At 39.5% G+C, this 19,770-nt stretch overlaps 1 protein-coding gene across 1 annotated transcript in view; it reads right to left on the bottom strand.

Moving 5' to 3' along the window:
- Positions 1 to 4,469: 4,469 nt before the first annotated feature.
- PAPSS1 (3'-phosphoadenosine 5'-phosphosulfate synthase 1) overlaps positions 4,470 to 19,770 on the bottom strand; it is a 138,546-nt gene continuing 123,245 nt past the window's right edge. The window contains exons 13-14 of the mRNA XM_058432407.1: positions 5,407 to 5,475; positions 4,470 to 4,527 (exon numbers count right to left, since the gene is read on the bottom strand). Coding sequence (XP_058288390.1) covers positions 4,485 to 4,527; positions 5,407 to 5,475 — 112 coding nt within the window. The 3' untranslated portion in view covers positions 4,470 to 4,484. The remainder of the gene's footprint in view (positions 4,528 to 5,406; positions 5,476 to 19,770) is intronic.

Here is a 19,770-nt window from a genome sequence, read left to right as displayed (position 1 = left end):
ACCAACCTCTCCTTACCTCTCAACTGGCTTACGTCATTAGAAGACCTATATCTACAAGGAACATTCATGGACTTATACTGTACCCCATGCACAACCCTGACAGTTCTCCCTGTGCCCCCTCCCCACAGCGCCCCCACTCAGCAGGAAGCAGCCAGATGAACCACGATGCCCATTTTCCCCCATTTAAGAAAACAAAAAGGGAGGAATGTTAGGTAACATGGGGTACCTTAAAATGGCGCCGTACCTTAAGATGGGGCCGGTTCTGGGTTCTTCTCCCCTCCTTGACCGGGCACTGTCTGAACCTGCCAAAGGAGGGCCAACCAGAAAGAAGCATCTCCTGCCTTCCCTTGGGCCTGCTCCACGTAGGCCCAAGGGATATAAAACCCAGCACACCAGCAGCCCTCTCTCTCTTCTCTTCCTTCTCCTTGCGTGGTGCCACTTGATACCTCCAATAAAGATCTCTTGACTGCGACTGGTGTAGTTTGGTCTCCGCCCGGCCCCTTTCACTTGGGAAATGAATATAACCTAAAATACCAAAATGGCTTAAGTAAATTATATTTGTAAACTATCTGGCCCAATTATAAATACAGTACAACCATGACTATATATTTTTTAAAATTCTATCCATGAAAACAAGGCTTAAAAGACAATAAAATATTAAGAGCAAGTTTGGGTAGTGGGATTATAGCTGATTTCTTTCCTTCATGTTTTACCTAATTTCTCTACTTTTTTTTAATTAGTTCTTATTAATTTAAAATTTTAAGAAAATAGACTGCTGCTCAATTTGGGCAGGACTTTTATACAATCATGACTTACCAAAATGCATTTATATTTAAGTGTGCAATTTGTTGGAGTTTCAAAAGCCTCCCTTCTTTAAAGCTTCCTACAAACTTTATGAAGAATTATCATTTCTTGATCAGCTGAAGAAATAAAGGCACATAGAACTTAAGTAACTTGGCCTAAGTCACACAGTCAGGAAGTGGAGGAGCCAGAATTTGAAACCATAGTTGCTGATTTTAAATTCTGAAATTCATTAAATTATGGATCACTGAGGTCAGGAGTTCGAGACCAGCCTGGCAAACATGGTGAAATGCCATATGTACTAAAAATATAAAAATTGGTTGGGCGTGGTGGTGGGTGCCTGTAGTCCCAGCTACTTGGAAGGCTGAGGCAAGAGAATAATTTGAACATGGAAGGCAGAAGTTGCAGTGGATTTATTGATATAAAACATATGTAACTTAAAATTTACCATTTTAACCATTAAGTGTACACTAGCGTCATTAAGCACAGGTGCAGTAGTCACCACTATTTCCAGAACTTTTTCATCATCCCAAATAGAAACTCTAACTATTGTTGGAGGAAAAACTGGGTTCTTGTCACATGACCAGGAAATATTAGATTTGCAGACACTTTGAAGGGAGAGGGGTATGGAATTTATTGGGCAAAAAGGAAAAAGGAAAAACTAGACAGCCAGGTGAGAGGGGTTCCTGTTAACAGGCCCTCATATCACAGACTGAATCCCAGGTTACCACATAGAAACAGGAGCGGAGGGGCCAGGCTCCTCCCTGCTGCAAACAGCCTGAATTTCTCAAAGCCCTACCCCATCCTCCCAGTGTGCAGGCCAGTTGGGGATTCCCCGGGGAGGCCCTTTTACTTGGATGTCTCATTCCCCACTCTAAAGAAGTACATCTAACTGCCCTTAGAATAAGGATAAGGATTAGGATAAGAACAAAGACTCATTTTAACTCCTTCCTGCTGACAGGTGTGTACTGTTTTCAGAAAATGGCCGTCAGAGCTCCCGCAGAGGCCTCTCTAAGGGTCCCTGGCAAAAGGGGCCATTGTTCCAGGCTCCAGTTGCATGACCGTTTGGAGTTTGATGACCTCAAGGCAAGAACAGACAAACTAGGCTATTAGAAAACATGTATCAAAATGAAACAAAGTAGGGCTAAGGACAGCTCAGAAATCTTGATGCCTTTTACCAGTTTGCACAGGAAGAGAGGGACCAAAGACTGGTTAAAAACAAAACAAACAAACAAACAAAAACCTTTTATTCTTTTGCCAGCATGTCAGCCTTCTGGGTTCCCTTCCCCTGAGCCCAATCCTAAGCCGACCAGTTTAAGGTTTGGGAAATTGACTCTTCCCAGTTTGGAGGATGTATCCAATGGGAGTGCCCTGTAGTACAGAGACACAATTACCTATCTGTGAAGAGGGGATAGAAAAGGAGAAAGGAAAAAATAAGACTTTTTTTTTCAAAGGCATCCCAGGGGTTCAGGATGCATTCAAAAGGGATACAGATTGAAGATGAATGGCTACCCATCTAGAAAGAGGGGAGCAGGTATCACTGGTTCCCTTCTCTTCCTAGCAAATACTTGGGGTACGTGAAGGAGGGAAAGTGAGGCATTCCTTTTTCTTTCCTCCTTCCTTGAATACTTATGTCCTGGCAACCCCAACAGGGTGCCACCCATGGATGTTAAAGTGGCTTTCACCCATGTTAATAAGGGGGTCTGGGGGGTGACAGTATTCACTCTTACCCATGTACACCTTATCTCCCCTGCTGTCAGTAGCCTTTGAATTCCCTAGACCTCATTTATGCCATGGATACTAGCATGGCCTTTATCCATGAAATGGAAAGCTTAGCTGAATCAGTAGAAATCAGCCACACTCACCTGCACTGGGTCTTTTAACTTCTGTTATTGCCTGCCTCTGGATCCCTCAGATCTAGTTTTCTTCCCTTTGGATTTGACCCAAAGCTTGTAATTGAGTTTGGGACAAAAATGTGTCTCGGGGGCAGTGCATGAACTTCTTATCATAAGCTGAATGCTAAGGTGAAACTGTGGAATTGAGTGCCCCCTCAACAAGGGAGAGAAAAGGATGTCTTGTGACAAGCCCAGATAACTAGTGGCTATAATTTTGCTTGCTAAGTTTTGGGTGCATTGTGCTTGGCTTTGTTTAGTTCCCTTGGTCTTACTTTCCCAAAAAGGAAACCTCTGGGTGATGGGCATCCTATTTATTCACATCACCTGGCAGGATTTACAGGATAATTACTCAGAACTAGAATATCAACCCAGATTTCTACATTACCCATTCCTCTTGTTCCTTCTGAGCTGCAGTTGGAGATTGCTGGCTGGTTCACAGTAACAAGCAGGGTTAGTCTAAAATGTAGCCAAAAACTTAAAAACAACTAAGTTTATAATTTAATGACAAATGTATGATAAGTTTTGAAACATTTCTCTCTCTCCAGTCTTCATTTTTGTTAAAAAAAAAAAAAAAAGATAGAACTGAGTTATCTGCAAAATAGACTTTAGTCTTATACTTGGCTTGATTATTTGCATAAAGTGCAACAAGAATAATTATTTCTACATAGGTCTTTTAGATTGGCTTTGATGGAACTCTGTTCCACAAGGAATCTCAGATAGGATCTTTGAAAGCAGAGCCCAGCCATGGGTTTGTATCCTCAAATGCCTGTGAGTTGGGTGATACACTCCTCTTAAGGTCCCAAGATAAACTTGCAGCTCCTGGGCCTGTTAGAAAGTAACACTCTTTACGACCACAGGTCAGGAACCCTGTACAAGAACTCTGTAGACAAGAGTATGAGGCCAGTTTTTTTCTTAAGGGACTTTTATCAGCTCTGCAAGTTGAGCTTGACTCCTTAAAGGGAAGCATATCCTTTCAGTCAAAGCCTTGGTAAAACAACCAGTTTCTCCAATTGTGTTCTGTTGCAAAAGAAAATTGATTTTATTGCACTGATGCAAACAACTGTATTGCCATAAGTTAAGAATATTCACAGATAGTTTCCAAATTCTAGAGGAACCAGGCAGAGAGAAACCAACATGCTCCAAATTTTGTTCACAGGAGTATACCTTACTCAATTATAAAAGGCTGTAAATAGTTCAAAATAAGTTTTCTTGACTCTGAAAAACATAACAAAGATCAGCAATATTCCGAGCAAAAGTCAAAAGATTGTTTCAGTTTTCTGAGTTCAGTCAATTTAGTTCTTGTTTTGCTTGATATTCATAAATATTCAGCTCTTCATGAGTCCTGTACATTTTTCCTGTACTCAAATATCACAATTTACATAGTTATCAGAAACCTGTATTTAAGCACACTTGTCAGAGTTCTATAGCTTATTATAAACAATGTTTTGAAAAGGATTAAAACAAGACAACAATTGTCTGTGAATAACAAAATGTCCAGGGTAGTTACAGTTAGAAACAAAATTAATGAAGAAATTTAGTTATCTCTGTGGTTTACAATAACTTAACATAACAACTTCAATTATGATTGATAGCATATACTCAGATATTAGAATTTTAGAAACCCCAGACAATTTTGGAACATATATTAGTATTATTCACCAAAATATAGCCTAAAGAAGACTGAACACAATTTTGGCAATCCCATGTAATGAAACATGTCAAATAATCCTGCTTACCTCTTTTCTGTATACTCCAGGGGCCCTTCTGAAGCATCCGAAAAGTCAGATGTCAGGAAAGACAATTTTGAAACTGAAGTGTGATTTTGAGAAGCCTGTTAAATATGTTAGAGGTTTAAAACATTTGATGTTATGAAACAGAATTCCAAATTACACAAATTATTTCTTTTACCAAAATGATGACTCAGAAACTTTAAAAAAGCAAAAACCTCTTATAACCCTTTACAAATTTTGGTAAAGAGCCGTTGAGTGCCTCAAGAGCAACTTGTGTGCTTATTTTAATGCTCAATTTACAGAAAAACCATATAATACCCTTTGAATTTAGTCAGTATGTTCACACATGGAATTTTTGCAAGATTAATTTTTACAATCCTCCCATCACTTGTTTGAACTTTTAACTTCATCTTACTTAATTTAAAACAATTATTTAACCCTGGGCAAGAATTTACACTTTTATGCCTTCTTATAACCTTTTATTAAAAACACATTTTACTGTTCTCACACATCTTGCATGTAAATCTATTTCCAGCAGTCTCAATTATACATCATAATGGTAACTTTTAGCAATTTTTAACTTTAATGTAAAACCTGGTACGTTGTTTTGATTATGTGCTACATGCAGCCAAGGCTTGACCCCTTCCAGCATAATTAAGGGTGTGGCTATTTCCATATGTCCCCAGGCCTTACCTTCTTATTCTTATGTAAATATTCTTCCACCAGGGAGAAAAGCTTAATTGCTGGGGACAAAGCTGGACTCCCTGGCCAAGGACTGGGAGACTCCATGGTGCATGGCAGGGAATGCCAGCCAGCCACATGGGGTGCCTTAAGGCCCTGGCAGCAGTTGTGGCTTATTGCTGCCCTGAGTGGCTGTTGAATACTGCACACACATGTGGCAGACATGGCCATGCACCCCAGGCAGCAGGGAAGGGGGAGCAGGGAGCTGCCCCACCCAACCATCCCATGCATGCACCCACCTGTGGCCATTGGGATGGGTGTGGACCACTTCCAGTATTGTAAAAGGAAAGACAGGTGCCATTACTCTCCTGAAAAAAGTAAGAGGAACGTCATAGGACCAAAAGGCTCAGAAGTAAAAGTAAAAGGTTTTGGTTCTCCATTTTCTCACCCTTCCTCAGGTCCCACATTCTGGGCACCAAAAACTATAAAGCAATAACTCCCCATTCTCCCCTCCCCCAAGACCCTGGAAACCAGCATTCTACTTTCTGTCTCTATGCATTTGCTTACTCTAGGTACCTCATATAAGTGAAACCATACAATATTTGTCTTTCTGTGATGGACTTACTTCACTTAGCATACTGTTTACAAATTTCACACATGTGGTGGCATGTATCCGAATTTCATTCCTTTTTAAGACAAATTAATATTCCACTGCATGTTTATACCAAACTTCATTCATGTATTGTTGGGCATGGGTATTTCTACTTTTAAGTTAAATTAAGTTTAGGCCTGAGGTTGCCTCTATACTTGAGCCCTTATGTGGCAAACTGCAACACTGGTAGACAGACTACTAACTGAAAGCTTAATTTAGGAGTACATAAACTCTTCTAACAACTGGCTCAGTTCTAGTCAATAACAGCAGCTGAACTTCAGTCAATTGCAGGTGGCCCGCTATTCAAATAAGGCAAAACACTGAGTTGTAACCATCTAAGCTGATCATGCATCACTTCTGTTCTCCGTCCATAAATGTTATCTGACCACTTTGCAGTCCCAGAGTTCTTAGAATCTATTCTGGTTCTGAGGGCTGCCCAATTCCTGAACTGTGAATGAAAGCTAATTAAGATCTTTAGACTAAATTTGTTGTAATTTTGTCTTTCAATACCACCTTTAGGCTACTGTGAATAATGCTGCTATGAACATTGGTGCAAAATAATCTCTTTGAGTTCCTGCTTTCAATTTTTTCAAGTATATACTGAGAAACTGAATTTTGGTAATTCTAAGTTTAGCTTTTTGAGGAACCACTGTACTATTTTCTGCAACTGCTGCTTCATGTTACATTCCCATGAGCTATGCACTAAGGTTTTAATTTCTCCACATCTTCACCAACACTTGTTATTTTCTGGTTTTTTAAATAATAACCAATCTAATGAGTGTGATCATTTATTTTTATACATGTGCCCATTGTACTAATAGTCCTAATTATCTTTTAATAGAAAATTTAAAGGATGAGATAAAGATACAGTATGAGTACACTTTATCCAAAATGCTCAAAATAGAAGTGTTTTGAATTTTAGATTTTTTTTCAGATTTTGGAACATTTGCATACATATATGCAACTCTTGAGGATGAGACCCAAGCATAAACACCAAATTAATTTATGTTTTATAGCAACCTTGTACACATAGCCTGAAGGTAATTTATACAATAGTTTAAATCATTTTGTGCATGAAACAAAGTTTTAACTGCTTTGACTGCAACACCTCACATGAGATCAGGTGTGGAATTTTCTACTTGTAGCATGATGTTTGCACTCAAAAAGTTTTGGATTTCAGGGCATTTCAGATTTTATAGTTTTACATTAGGGATACTCAACCTATAAAATCCATATTTTAAAATAAATTCAATTTGTATGTATTGTTTCTCAAATATTATGTTTATCCTAAAAAAATAACATTAATATTAATGGTTTAGGTAAACACAAAGGAACATATAACACCTTGTTATATTCTAAAGCTTAGTTCAGCACTTTGTGATGTCACTGAGTTTTAATGGCTATCATCAGAAAAAAGTTTATTATACATAATATTTACATCCACATGGAAAAACTATGTTATTGGTTGTAAACCGTGAAGTTTATTTTTTTACTTGCATTCACTAGTTTTCAATATTTTTCTGTTAAAATACATCTCGTAAATTTTTATCTCTATGATATCAATCTGTTTTCTTATAAATAAATCAGAAAGTATTGTGCTTTCTTACTGCAGATTAAACATCCCTAATCTAAAAATCTACAAAGTTCAAAACCTTTTAAGCACTGGACATGATGTCATGAGTGGAAAATTCCACACCTGACTTAATGTGATGGGTCACAGTGGAAATGTAAGTGCACAGCACAGTTTACTCAGTGTCCCCAAGAAAAAAAGACCCTCTCAGCCCTCTTCAGCTGCAACATATTTTTTTCAATGCATGCCCAGACTTCCCCATGCAAGCATGCCTGCAAAGGGGAATAAAATGCCCCTTGTGCAGGATGAATGCACCAATGGCAGATTCCCTGCAATGGCCCACATGGACCAGGACCTATGTGCATTACTCACTGTTTTTTTTGCTTATTCTTTGCTCTCTGATGTAAAGATACTATTGGACATGTCAAAAAGGCCTGCAGATACCCTATGATAATGGTGACAAGTGAAAGGGGAAGCATTTATGTTTATCTATAGCACAGAAAGATAAACGGTTGGAGAAACTGGACAGCGATGTAAGTGTAAAATGTCTTACAGAAGAGTACGGTGTTGGAATGTCCAGTATTTATGACCTGAAGCAACAGACAAATAAACTGTTGAATTTCTATGCCTAAAGTGATAAACAAAAGTTAATGAAAAATAGAAAAACACTGTGCAAAGCTAAAAATGAAAATATTGATTATGTATTGAAAGAATGGATCCACCAATACTGCAGTGAACACATGCATATAATGATATGCTGATCATAAAACAAGCAAAGATCTATCATGATGAACTGAAGAGAACTGTGAATATTCAACAGGCTGGTTGTAGAAATTTAAGAAAAAATGTTGCATTAAATTTTTTAAATATCAGTAGTGATAAAACATCTGCTGAACATGAAACAACAGAGAAATTCATTGACAAGTTTGCCAAGGTCATCATCAAGGAAAATTTGACACCAGAAGAAGTCTATAATGCTGATGAAACATCACTGTTTTGGCCTTATTGCACCAGAAAGTCACTGACTGCAGATAATGAGACAGCCCCTACAGGAATCAAGGATGCCAAGGACAGAAGAATATTTGCATACACTACTCTGTGTATGCAAGATATCTTGGAGATGGGACCCAAGTCCCATCTGTGCTGGGCTGTGCTAATGCTGCAGGCATGCATAAGTAAACGTGGTGTGATAGGCAAAAGCTGTGTCCTTTCTGTTTCCAAGGAATGAATTTCTTACCAGTCCATTATTATGCTGACAAAAAGGCATAGATCACCAGAGTCATCTTTTCTGTTTGCTTTCACAAACATTTTGTACCAGGATCTTATGCTCAGAGCAGGGAAGTTAGACTGGGTGAGGACTGCAAGATTTTGTTATTCCTTGACAAGTGTTCTGCTCATCCTCCAGCTGAAGTTCTCATCAAAAATGCTTATGCCCTGTACTTTCCCCCAAATGCGACTTCATTAACTGTGACCAGGGTATCCTTAGATCAATGAACAGTAAATATGAAAACACTCTACTGAACAGCATGCTACAGCAGTGAAAAGAGGCGTGGATGTGGAAGATTTCAAAAGGAGTTTAGGATGAAGGCTGCTGGATATGTTGTTACCAACCCTTGGAACGCAGTGACTAATACACAGTTGTGCATGCCAGGCACAACCTCTGGTCTGTGACTCTGTTCAGTGAGGATGATAAAAAAGTTGGTGACTTTGAAAGATTCTATATATCAAGTGAGAAAAAATGATGTCTGACCTCCTTACATATTCAAAAAGATATACCTTCAGTGTTCATCAGTAAGCTAGAAGAAGTGGATATTGAAGAAGTTTTTAACATTGACAATGAGTCTCCAGTTGTTCATTCATTGATCAATGGTAAAACAGCTGAAATGGTTCTGAATCAAGATGATCAGGATAAAAGTGACAATGAAGATGAAGTTGTTAACACTGAAGAAAAAGTGCCTGTGGACAATGTGGTGAAAATGTGATGGGGTTATTGAAAGACTAGAGCAGTGTGCATTAATAACAGAACAAGAGTCATGTCTATTTATAAAATCAAAAAGAGACTTTGAAGACGAATATCATTGTTAATGAATCAGAAGACTCTGGAGGAAACATTTTAAAAAGCCATCCATCAGGCCAGGAGTGGCGGCTCACACCTGTAATCCCAGCATTTTGGGAGGCCAAGGCAATTGGATCACCTGAGGCCAGGAGTTCGAGACCAGCCTGGACAACAAGGTGAAACCCTGTCTCTACTGAAAATGCAAAAATTAGCCGGGTGTAGTGGCAAATGCCTGTAGTTTCGGCTACTCGGGAGGCTGAGGTAGGAGAATATCTTGAACCCAGGAGGCAGAGGTTGCAGTGAGCCGAGATCACACCATTAAACTCCAGCCTGGCGACAGAGTGAGACTGTCTCAAAAAGAAGAAAAGCCATCCAGCAGAATGACTCCTTATCCCTAGACAACCTACCACTTCCTGGTCCCTTAATTGCTTCTGATAAAAAAATAAAATACAGTGTGCACTAAACTTTTAGTCAAAACACAACATCATCAGTGGAGACCAAAAGCCTGCTGCTGTTTGTGGTTGCTGATGTTTAACAGCTGGTACAGGTTTTCTGGTGATGCTACTGTGCTGCTTAGTTACCCTGAACACATTATTTTTTCACTGAATTCATGGTATCTCATATTTTTTGCTGTTAAGTATTTGCATGTGAACAAGTGTAAGAAAATGATTGCTTTTTAGTAGCACATAAATTCAGAGTCAGGAATGATGGTGATGCCAAACAGCATAGATTATTTACATAGGTGGCTGAGATTGTGACACTTTTGCTTTCTGATAGTACAATGTATACAAACTTGGTTTATGCACAAAAGTATGTAAAATATTGGATACAATTACCTTCAGGCTATGTGTGCAGATGTATATAATCATAAATGAATTTTGTGTTTAGACTTGGGTCCCATCTCCAAGATATTTCATTAAGTGTACGCATATATTCCAAAATCCAAAATCCAGAACACTTCTATTCCCATGCATTTCAAATAAGGGATACTAAACGTGTATTATCAAATAGTTTGAAAACCCATTGTAACTCTTTATTTGAAATATGTTTTTAAATAGACAAAAAATTTACTTGTCAATTTTTTAAGTTTAGATATGAGAAAATTTGTATGGGACACACACGCATTGTTTGGCAGTAAAATCATGGAACAATGGAAACATTTCCAAACATCCAATTTTAAAATGCTTTGTTCATAGCAGGAGTTTCTTTTGAAAAGCAATTACTTTTACATTCATCGTTAAAACATTACTTTAAACTTAGGGGATGGATTAAGTGTGTTTATATTTTCAAAAAAAACGTCTGGTGGGTAGCATACTATTGACAGACACTTGTCATCACAGAAAAGAGCAGAAAATCTGGAACACTTGTCTTTTCATTTTAAAAAGATGCAAATTATACATCTCTAAGTTAATTGTTAGTACTTTGCCATGATAAATGCAGAGAAACTTTTATGGTAATAAAGATTTTCACAATCTCTTCCCGTCTCATTGCAACATCTACTTTTTTATTTCATTTTCGTAAAACTAAGTGCACCCGCACAGTCTGCATCACAAACAGGGCAATACATCAGGATAGGATGTCGTAAATGAATGAGTGGGGCAGGGCACTGTCAAGCCCACTGCTTGATATGATTCCCACTCGTAATAAGGCAAACGACCACAAAATATCTCCTTCCTTCTACCCTTTGCAATGTGACTTTGCAGCTCCTTTCAAAGAGAGAAATTACTTCCCCTTCCCTTGAATCTGGGGTAGTCCTGTGCCTTGCTTTGGCCAACAGAGCATGGCAGAAGCACCACAGTACCCGTTTCAAACCTGGCCCACTAGACTCTGCCTGCTTCTGCTCTTGCTTGTGGCACTCTGCCACCAGGTGATCAAGCATGGGCTTCTTACAAATACGAATCCCCAGGACACTTCTCCAGAGATTCTGATTCACTGGGTCCAGGGATTTATACTTTTATCAAGCATCAGAAGTAATTCTGATTCAGGAGGTCTTCAGATAACACCTCAGAAAACACTGCAAACCTGGATTATGGAGTGGCCTCAACTCCAAGCACATTATCAGAATCGGAAAATACATATGAACTAGGGTCCACTCAGAGCAGCCTAAACTCAGCGGTAAGGTTGCCTCAGTGTATGCTCCTGGTGCATGTAGGGAGTATCCCACATTGTGACAATATTGATACAACAATTAGAAGGAGAACCTCCAGAGAAGAGCAAAAGAAGTGCCCCTGGAGGTTTTCCTGTGTGTCAACTTTGCAGGATTCCTGAGCTTGACTTTAGTTCTGATTTTGTCTTTTACTAACTTCATGATCTTGTATAATTCCCCTAATCTCTCCAAGCTTTAGCATTCTTATCTATAAAGTGGGAATTCTAACTGTGTCATAAGTTTATTGCAAGAAGAAAATGAGGTAAGTTGTAGAAAGCACTTAATACAGAACCTGGCATACAGAAGATGTTCAACTATTTATTATTCTTGTTTCATTATGATATTGTTATCCTTAGAAACCTACTCCTCTTAGGATGTGGAGAAATAGAAACGCTTTTACACTGTTGGTGGGAGTGTAAATTAGTTCAACCATTATGGCAGACAGTGTGGCAATTCCTCAAGGATCTAGAACTAGAATTACCATTTGACCTAGCAATCCCATTACTGGGTATATACCCAAAGGATTAGAAATCATGCTACTATAAAGACACATGCACACGTATGTTTATTGCAACACTATTCACAATAGCAAAGACTTGGAACCAACCCAAATGTTCATCAATGATAGACTGGATTAAGAAAATGTGGCACACATACACAATGGAATACTATGCAGCCAAAAAAAGGATGAGCTCATGTCCTTTGCAGGGACATGGATGAAGCTGGAAACCATCATTCTCAGCAAACTATCACAAGGACAGAAAACCAAACACCACATGTTCTTCCTCATAGGTGGGAATTGAACAATGAGATCACTTGGACACAGGGTGGGGAACATCACACACTGGGGCCTGTCAGGGGGTGGGGGGCTGGGGGAGGGATAGCATTAGGAGAAATACCTAATGTAAATGATGAGTTGATGGGTGCAGCAAACCAACATGGCACATCTATACCTATGTATCAAACCTGCACGTTATGCACATGCACCCTAGAACTTAAAAGTATATTTTTAAAAAGTTGAGGTTTTCCCATTAATTTCCCATTAATAAAAAAAAGCCTATTCATCTCAAAGGGCTAATTTGCATTTCTGGACATCTCCAGATCCCTCAATGGAAGCCTGTCTCACATATAGTCAAACTCTGGAATCAGCCATATCTTGGTTCCTGTCCTCAACTCCACCACATGTGACTTCAAGCAAGTCACTTATAAATCTCAGTGTTTTCATCTGTAAAACAGGGACAACAATATTACCTTACACCATAGGGTTGTGAAGATTAGAAGAGTTAATGTTCAATACCTCACACACTGCAACCCACAGCAAATATTAGCAATTAGCATTATTTCCTCAGGCTATTCTTCATAAATTCTGAAATCCAAATCAAGAAAATGCACTTGCAGGTTTACAAGAAGCAACCCAGAAATTCAATGGTAAGGTCGCATCACTGTATGCTCCTAGTGCAGGTAGGGAGAATCCCTCAGTGTGACAAGATTGGTGGAACAATTAGAAAGAGGACCTCCAGAGAAGGAGGAAAGAAGAATCCTTGGAGTTTTCCTGAGGCACAGACCCTAAAAACAGACCTATCTGGTGTTTGGAGCTGCAGCAAGAAGAATAAATTTGCTTTTGTGGGACTCATATTGCCAAAAGCTCATCCGTGAGTGAATAATGAAGTTGAGACGTACGTGGTCACCAAAAACAGACAAACAAACAAAAAAACAGGTCAGGGCTTTCAGGCCCAGGAAGTAATTTAGGAAGATAATAAAGGTATCCTCCCATCTCTATTACCTCTTTTACTACCTAAACCAGGCCCTCCTGACCTTCGGCCGGCAAAAGTGCAGGACTTTCAACTGGTCCCTCTGCATCTTGCTCTTCTGTTCCTCCCCTCCACTCAGCACACCAAAGCCCAAATTATTTACTGAAAACACCACTTGCCTTACACCATACTCCTGGGTAAAAACCTACAGAGGCTGGGTGCGGTGGTTCGTGCCTGTAATCCCTGCACTTTGGGAGGCTGAGGAAGGTGGATCACTTGAGGTCAGGAGTTCAATACCAGCCTGGCCAACATGGTGAAACCCTGTCTCTACTAAAAATACAAAAATTAGCTGGGTGTGGTGGCAGGCGCCTGTAATCCCAGCTACTTGGGAGGCTAAGGCAGGAGGATCACTTGAACCTGAGAGGCAGAGGTTGCAGTAAACTGAGATCACGCCACTGCACTCCAGCCTGGGCAACAATAGCGAAACTCCGTCTAAAAAAAAAAAACCAAAAAACAAAACAAAACAAAAAAACCCTACAGGGGCCACTCCTATTGGGTCTGATGTAAATACTTCATTCTCACACAGTGGCTTCACCCTTCTGCTGTGTCCATGAATTTCTTCTCCTTATGGTCATCAATACAAGTAGTCCCCCTTTATCCAAGAGAGATACATTCCAACACCCCCACAGTGGATTCCTAAAACCTCAGATAGTACCAAACCCTATATATACTACGGTTTTTTTCCCTACACATACATACCTATGATAAGGTTTAATTAAGATTAAGTTAATCTGACACAACACAATGCTGTCAATCAGAACACATTTCTTTTTTTTTTTTTTTTTTTTTTTTGAGACGGAGTCTTGCTCTGTCGCCCAGGCTAGAGTGCAGTGGCACAATCTCGGCTCACTGCAAGCTCCGCCTCCCGGGTTCACGCCATTCTCCTGCCTCAGCCTCTCCGAGTAGCTGGGACTACAGGCGCCCGCCACCGCGCCCAGCTAATTTTTTGTATTTTTAGTAGAGACGGGGTTTCACCGTGGTCTCGATCTCCTGACCTCGTGATCCGCCCGCCTCGGCCTCCCAAAGTGCTGGGATTACAAGCGTGAGCCACCGCGCCCGGCCAATCAGAACACATTTCTGTTTACGTTTTCCATCCACAAATTTAAGGCCTTTTCCATTTTAACTAAGCACTTATTGCTTGCTGTTTGAGGTGCCACAGCAAAACTAGCACTACACTACCATGACAGTAGATCTGATAACTGAGAGGACTGCAAAGTGACTAACAGGCAGGTAGGGCATGCAGGGTCAACGCACTGGCCAAAGGGATGATGCATGTCCCAGGCAGGATGGAGCAGGATGGCATGAGATTTCATCCCAATACTTGGAACAGTGTGCAGTTTAAAACAGATGAATTATTCATTTCTGGAATTTTCCATTTAATATTTTCAGACCATGGGTAACTGAAAATGTGGAAAACAAAACTGTGGATAAGGAGGGATTACTGACCGTAGCCTTCCAACTGCCAGAAGCAGGGGGAGGGGGATACTCTCCTGAACATTCCTGTAGCCCAAGTTAGAAGACAAATGTAGCAAAATTCCCCCAGACCTTCACATTTTAGGTCTGATTTAATTGCATTCTAGCCAACGTTAAACAAGATTCTTTAGGTTGTTTTAATTTTGCATTCAGAATAAATCTGCTATAGCTGAACATTTTCCCATGTTGGCTTTTTCACTGGATGTATTTTATTCTTTTTTTAAATTTTTTTCTTTTATGATTTACAAATATTTCCCATATTGTTATTTTTTATAATAAGATTTTCTCTAACCTTTTAAAATCTATTTTCATTTTTAAATATGTTCTCAGAACCAGAAGTCTTGGTTCTCTTAAAGGGCCACTTGCTTGGATAGAGCTAAGATTCTGACTTCCAATCTCCCATAGTCATTCCTGTGGGTCACTTCAATATTGGAATCTTCCACAAATGATTTTTGGCAACCAAAGAGGCAATGAGCTGTGTCTAGTGGCAAGGGGATGCCAGCCCGGTGAAGTGTGGCAGGGTTGCCTTGCATTCCTCAGAGCTTGAAGCAAAGTTGAGAAAAAAAAAAAAAAGCTAACATTTAAAAGCTTGCCCCAAGGCCTCTGATAAGGAGCATGTTTCTGATACTGAAGTGTTCCTGTCTCATATTTTATAACCTTGCCGTTGCAGCAGGAGAGCCATGGAGAAAGAGAGATGGAAGCATGGAGAATGGGAGATTGGCTTTGCCCTGAAGACAAAATGCCCGCAGTGTGACTTGTTTCCCCACGTTTTCCAGTTCAGCTGAGAGTACAAAAGGAAGCCTACAACACATGGGACTACCTGGGCTTTCCTCCTAGTGTCAGAGGGGCTTGTAAGGTAGGATCAACTTTGGGAGAATCTGGAGCTGTCTACAGGAACCTCATGATGTCTGCTAACTTAAAGGCCTGTTGAATTGATTATGAGGCTTTCAGCTAAGGAGCCTGAGCTCTCTGGAAAGTGTTCTATCAATTCCTGCAAAAGCCTTGCATTAAGCAAACTATAAATCCCTAGTGGTAACATGGAAGCCAAAATAACATTAAAAATGTTCTTATTGCTATTGTTAGTGGTGGTCTTATCCTGTTCTAAGATTATATGGGCTCTTAGGAACTTCAAGAATTCCTGAGAATTATTTGTGGGAAGGCAAACATTTTTAAGCCTCACTAACAAAGGAGAAACAATTTATCAGAGCCCTAGTTCAGGAGGGGACCATCTTTGTTCTACCCCAGCTTTAGCTGAAAATATCGTGTTTACTCTCAACTTAAATATTCTCAAAATGTCCAAGGGACTAGGGCTTTACTCTTTGATTCTAAATAATAACTTCTTCATAAAATCCTCACTTCTGGAGCCAATAGTCAAGTCCAAATCTTATTAAAGTCTTCATTTCGAATGCATATCCAAATCACAACATATGATAACTTTTTAAAAATTCATCTCAGATTTTATGCCACCAAATACTAAGTTTTAGGGTGCATAAGAATGACACAAGGCACATATTTAAAATGCATATTCCTGGCTTCAATTCAGAAATACCAACCCAGGTGAATTTAATACAAATGGGCCAAGGCCACAATTTGAAAAACATGTCTTTAGACTTTTCTCAGTTAAATACAACCAAACAGAAATTGCTAAATGACATCCATCGTGTCTTGTTATACAGCTTGCTGAGGAAGAATTCTTGAGTCTGCCTACCAGACAGAAAAAAAAAAAAGGAATTATTTCATGGTTAGCAGGTCCACTCTCTTTTATAAGGAAAAAAAAAAGCCTCCTCCTAAACAAAATTCTATTTAGGTCTCCTGGCCCAAACTTGTCCCATGGCCTCTCATAGCCACCACAGAGCCTGGGAAAGCTGGGAACAAGGCTGTCATGATCAGTCCAAGTGATCATGACCCAACACTAGGGCTTAGTATGTTGCCAACCTCAACAGAATCAGGATCCCATCTATAAAGAAGGTGAAATAAACGCTAGGTAACTCCTAGTGTCTACCTGAAAAGGGAAGAAAGCAAATAAATGTTGAATACCTACTATTATACATGGAAAATTCTGGAACAGGTACTTTCACTTTTTTAAAACATTTCATTTAACATAACATTATAGATATTATAGATATAGTGCCTGTAAACAGAGCCCTTTGCTTTTGTCATATCTTCTCTGATGATTTTCTAAAACGATTGCCTTTAAAAGTTTCTATTTAATGTAATCTTAATCACTCAAAACTGAGTTTTCAAGTGTGTCTCTAAGCTGTATTATACTTTAGTTTCCTGTATTGAGGTTCTTTGTTCTCTTTTGGTTGTTTCAGGCAGCAAGAGAAAATTTTTATGCCAACTTTGGGCATAATATTTTTAATCCATTTGAGATATGAATAAAAGGAACCAAATCCCTTCCCTATTTTCCCAAAGACAAAAATATTTTTAAAACCCTAAGACCTCAAATATAGCTATTATGTGGTATATGGTGATTTCCCTGACAGATTGGGACATTAAAATTTTTCTTTTGTTCTCAATTTTTAAAAGGAAACTAAATGCAAAAAAAAATACTAATACAATGCACAAGACGCCAATTAAAACATGGAAGTCAGGAAGCACAAAGGTCAATGTTCTCATAGGAACCTGAGATCATGTACCCTATTTCTATGCATGATCTGGGTGTTTCTGCTGATAAACCTGACATTCTGTTTGTTTGTTTGTTTGTTTTATTTTGTTTTTTAAGATGGAGTTTCACTCTTGTTACCCAGGCTAGAGTGCAGTGGCATGATCTCGGCTCACTGCAACCTCTGCCTCCTGGGTTCGAGCAATTCTCCTAACCTCAGCCGCCCAAGTAGCTGGGATTACAGGCGCCCACCATCATGCCTGGCTAATTTTTTGTATGCTTAGTAGAGATGGAGTTTTATCATGTTGGCCAGGCTGGTCTCAAACCCCTGACCTCAGGTGATCCACTCATCTCGGCCTCCCAAAGTGCAGGGATTACAGGTGTGAGTCACTATGTCCTGTCTAACCTGACATTCTAGTCATGAACCCTTGTAAATCTGTAACTGCCTGGACAGTCATCATATGTTTAGAAGTGAAAAAAACTACTAGAATAATTGCTTATTAAATTTCATATTTATTTTTATTCCCTTCATTGTATCTATAAACAATATAATTATCTGTATTTTTATTCTCTGCACCGTATCTTAAAACAATATATTTATCTGTATTTACAGGTCTTTAGTTTCCATTACCAGAATTGGGGTGATGGATCAACACAGTGCTAAAAAACTCTGATCTAGGCCAGGTGCAGTGGCTCACGCCTGTAATGCCAGCACTTTGGGAGGCCGAGGTGGGTGGATCACGAGATCAGGAGTTCAAGACCAGCCTGGCCAACATGGTGAAACCCTGTCTCTACTAAAAGTACAAAAGTTAGCTGGGCGTGGTGGCACATGTCTGTAATCCCAGCTACTTGGGAAGTTGGGGCAGAAGAATCGCTTGAACCCGGGAGGTGAAGGTTGCAGTGAGCCAAGATCGCACCACCGCACTCCAGCCTGAGTGACAGAGCAAGACTCTATCTCAAATAAATAAATAAATATAAAAACTATTCAGTAAACAGATCAGTCCACAAGGTCCCCCTCTTAATTGAATTGTTTAGACATTTTATAGTTGTAGACATCCAATCTCACTCCTCCAATAGGAGGCAATTGAACAAGCACCACGCAGATTTCTTTGACTTTGAGGGGTTAAATCTGCTGGAGAGTTTTGGTCTCTTCCCTTTGTCATCTCCCCCTACCCTGCTTCTTCCCTCCAAGTCAGAGAAGGGAATAGAAAGGCACGATATACAAACTAAACATTATATGTAATGCTATGTTAAGGGGACAAACCTGTCCCCTTCTTTTAGGTGGAAACTGATACGCGGACCCCATGATATAGAATTAATTCTTGGTCTGGAGCAGGGGTTGGCGAACTTTTTCCTTAAAGTGTTAAATAGTAAATATTTTCAGCTTTTCAGGCTGTAAGATCTCTGTCTTGAACTCCTCACCTCTTCTGTTGGATCATGAAAGAAGCCACAGATAATACATAAACAAATGGGCATAGCTATGTTGCAATAAAACTTTATTTACAGAAACAGGCAGTGAGCCAGGTCATTTGCTGACTGCTGGTCTGCAGAATTCTAGCTAGTTTGTTTTTCCTCATTGTATTAAGGATATATTCTATTTTATAGTTCAGTAATTCCACCCTATTTTTAAAAAATATACACTGTTGCCTGATTCCAGTTTATTTCTTGACACTACTATTCTTATTAATCTATCAGGCATTCTTCTAATTGTAAAGCTTCTAGCTCCAATTTCAGATTCCTTTAATTTTCTTTACCTTTATCACAACCCAAATTTCCCCAGCCTTCATCTGCTGATGAGTACAACCACAGCTGAGTTAGAACACATTAGCTTTAATACTTGTTTTAATTAGTGTAAGTCATCAGAATATGGCATCCCAAAATATGCCACTTTGGCATAAAAATTATTTTGAGTTGGAGGCATATGAGAATCAACAGATGTATAAAGAAGTCTTCCTGGAGCTTTCCACATCCAACTAAACGCAGACAATTCTGAGAAGCGAGAACTGCCATGAATGTCCTCTCCTTGATGGCCATGAAGGAGATGGAAAGTCTGCACCAAGGTGGACCTGAACAAACAAACCTTACTCCATTCATTTCTCCCACATATTCACCCTGCCTCTATTTGCCACTTGTCTTAGTCCATTTTGTGCTGCTATAACAGAATACCTGAGGGTAGGTAATTTATAAAGAACAGAGATCTGTTTCTTATGGTTCTAGAGGCTAGAAAGTCAAAGATTGAAGGGCTGACACCTGGAGAGGGTCTTCTTGTGGCATTATCCCATGGCAGAAGGTAGAAGTGCAAGTGGGCACTCTTATGAGAAAGAGAAGGGGGCTGAACTCAATCTTTTAT

The sequence above is a fragment of the Hylobates moloch genome, unplaced genomic scaffold, assembly GCF_009828535.3.
Source record: "Hylobates moloch isolate HMO894 unplaced genomic scaffold, HMol_V3 SCAFFOLD_2, whole genome shotgun sequence".
Lineage (NCBI taxonomy): Eukaryota > Metazoa > Chordata > Mammalia > Primates > Hylobatidae > Hylobates > Hylobates moloch.
This window is presented reverse-complemented; position numbering and strand designations above follow the sequence as displayed.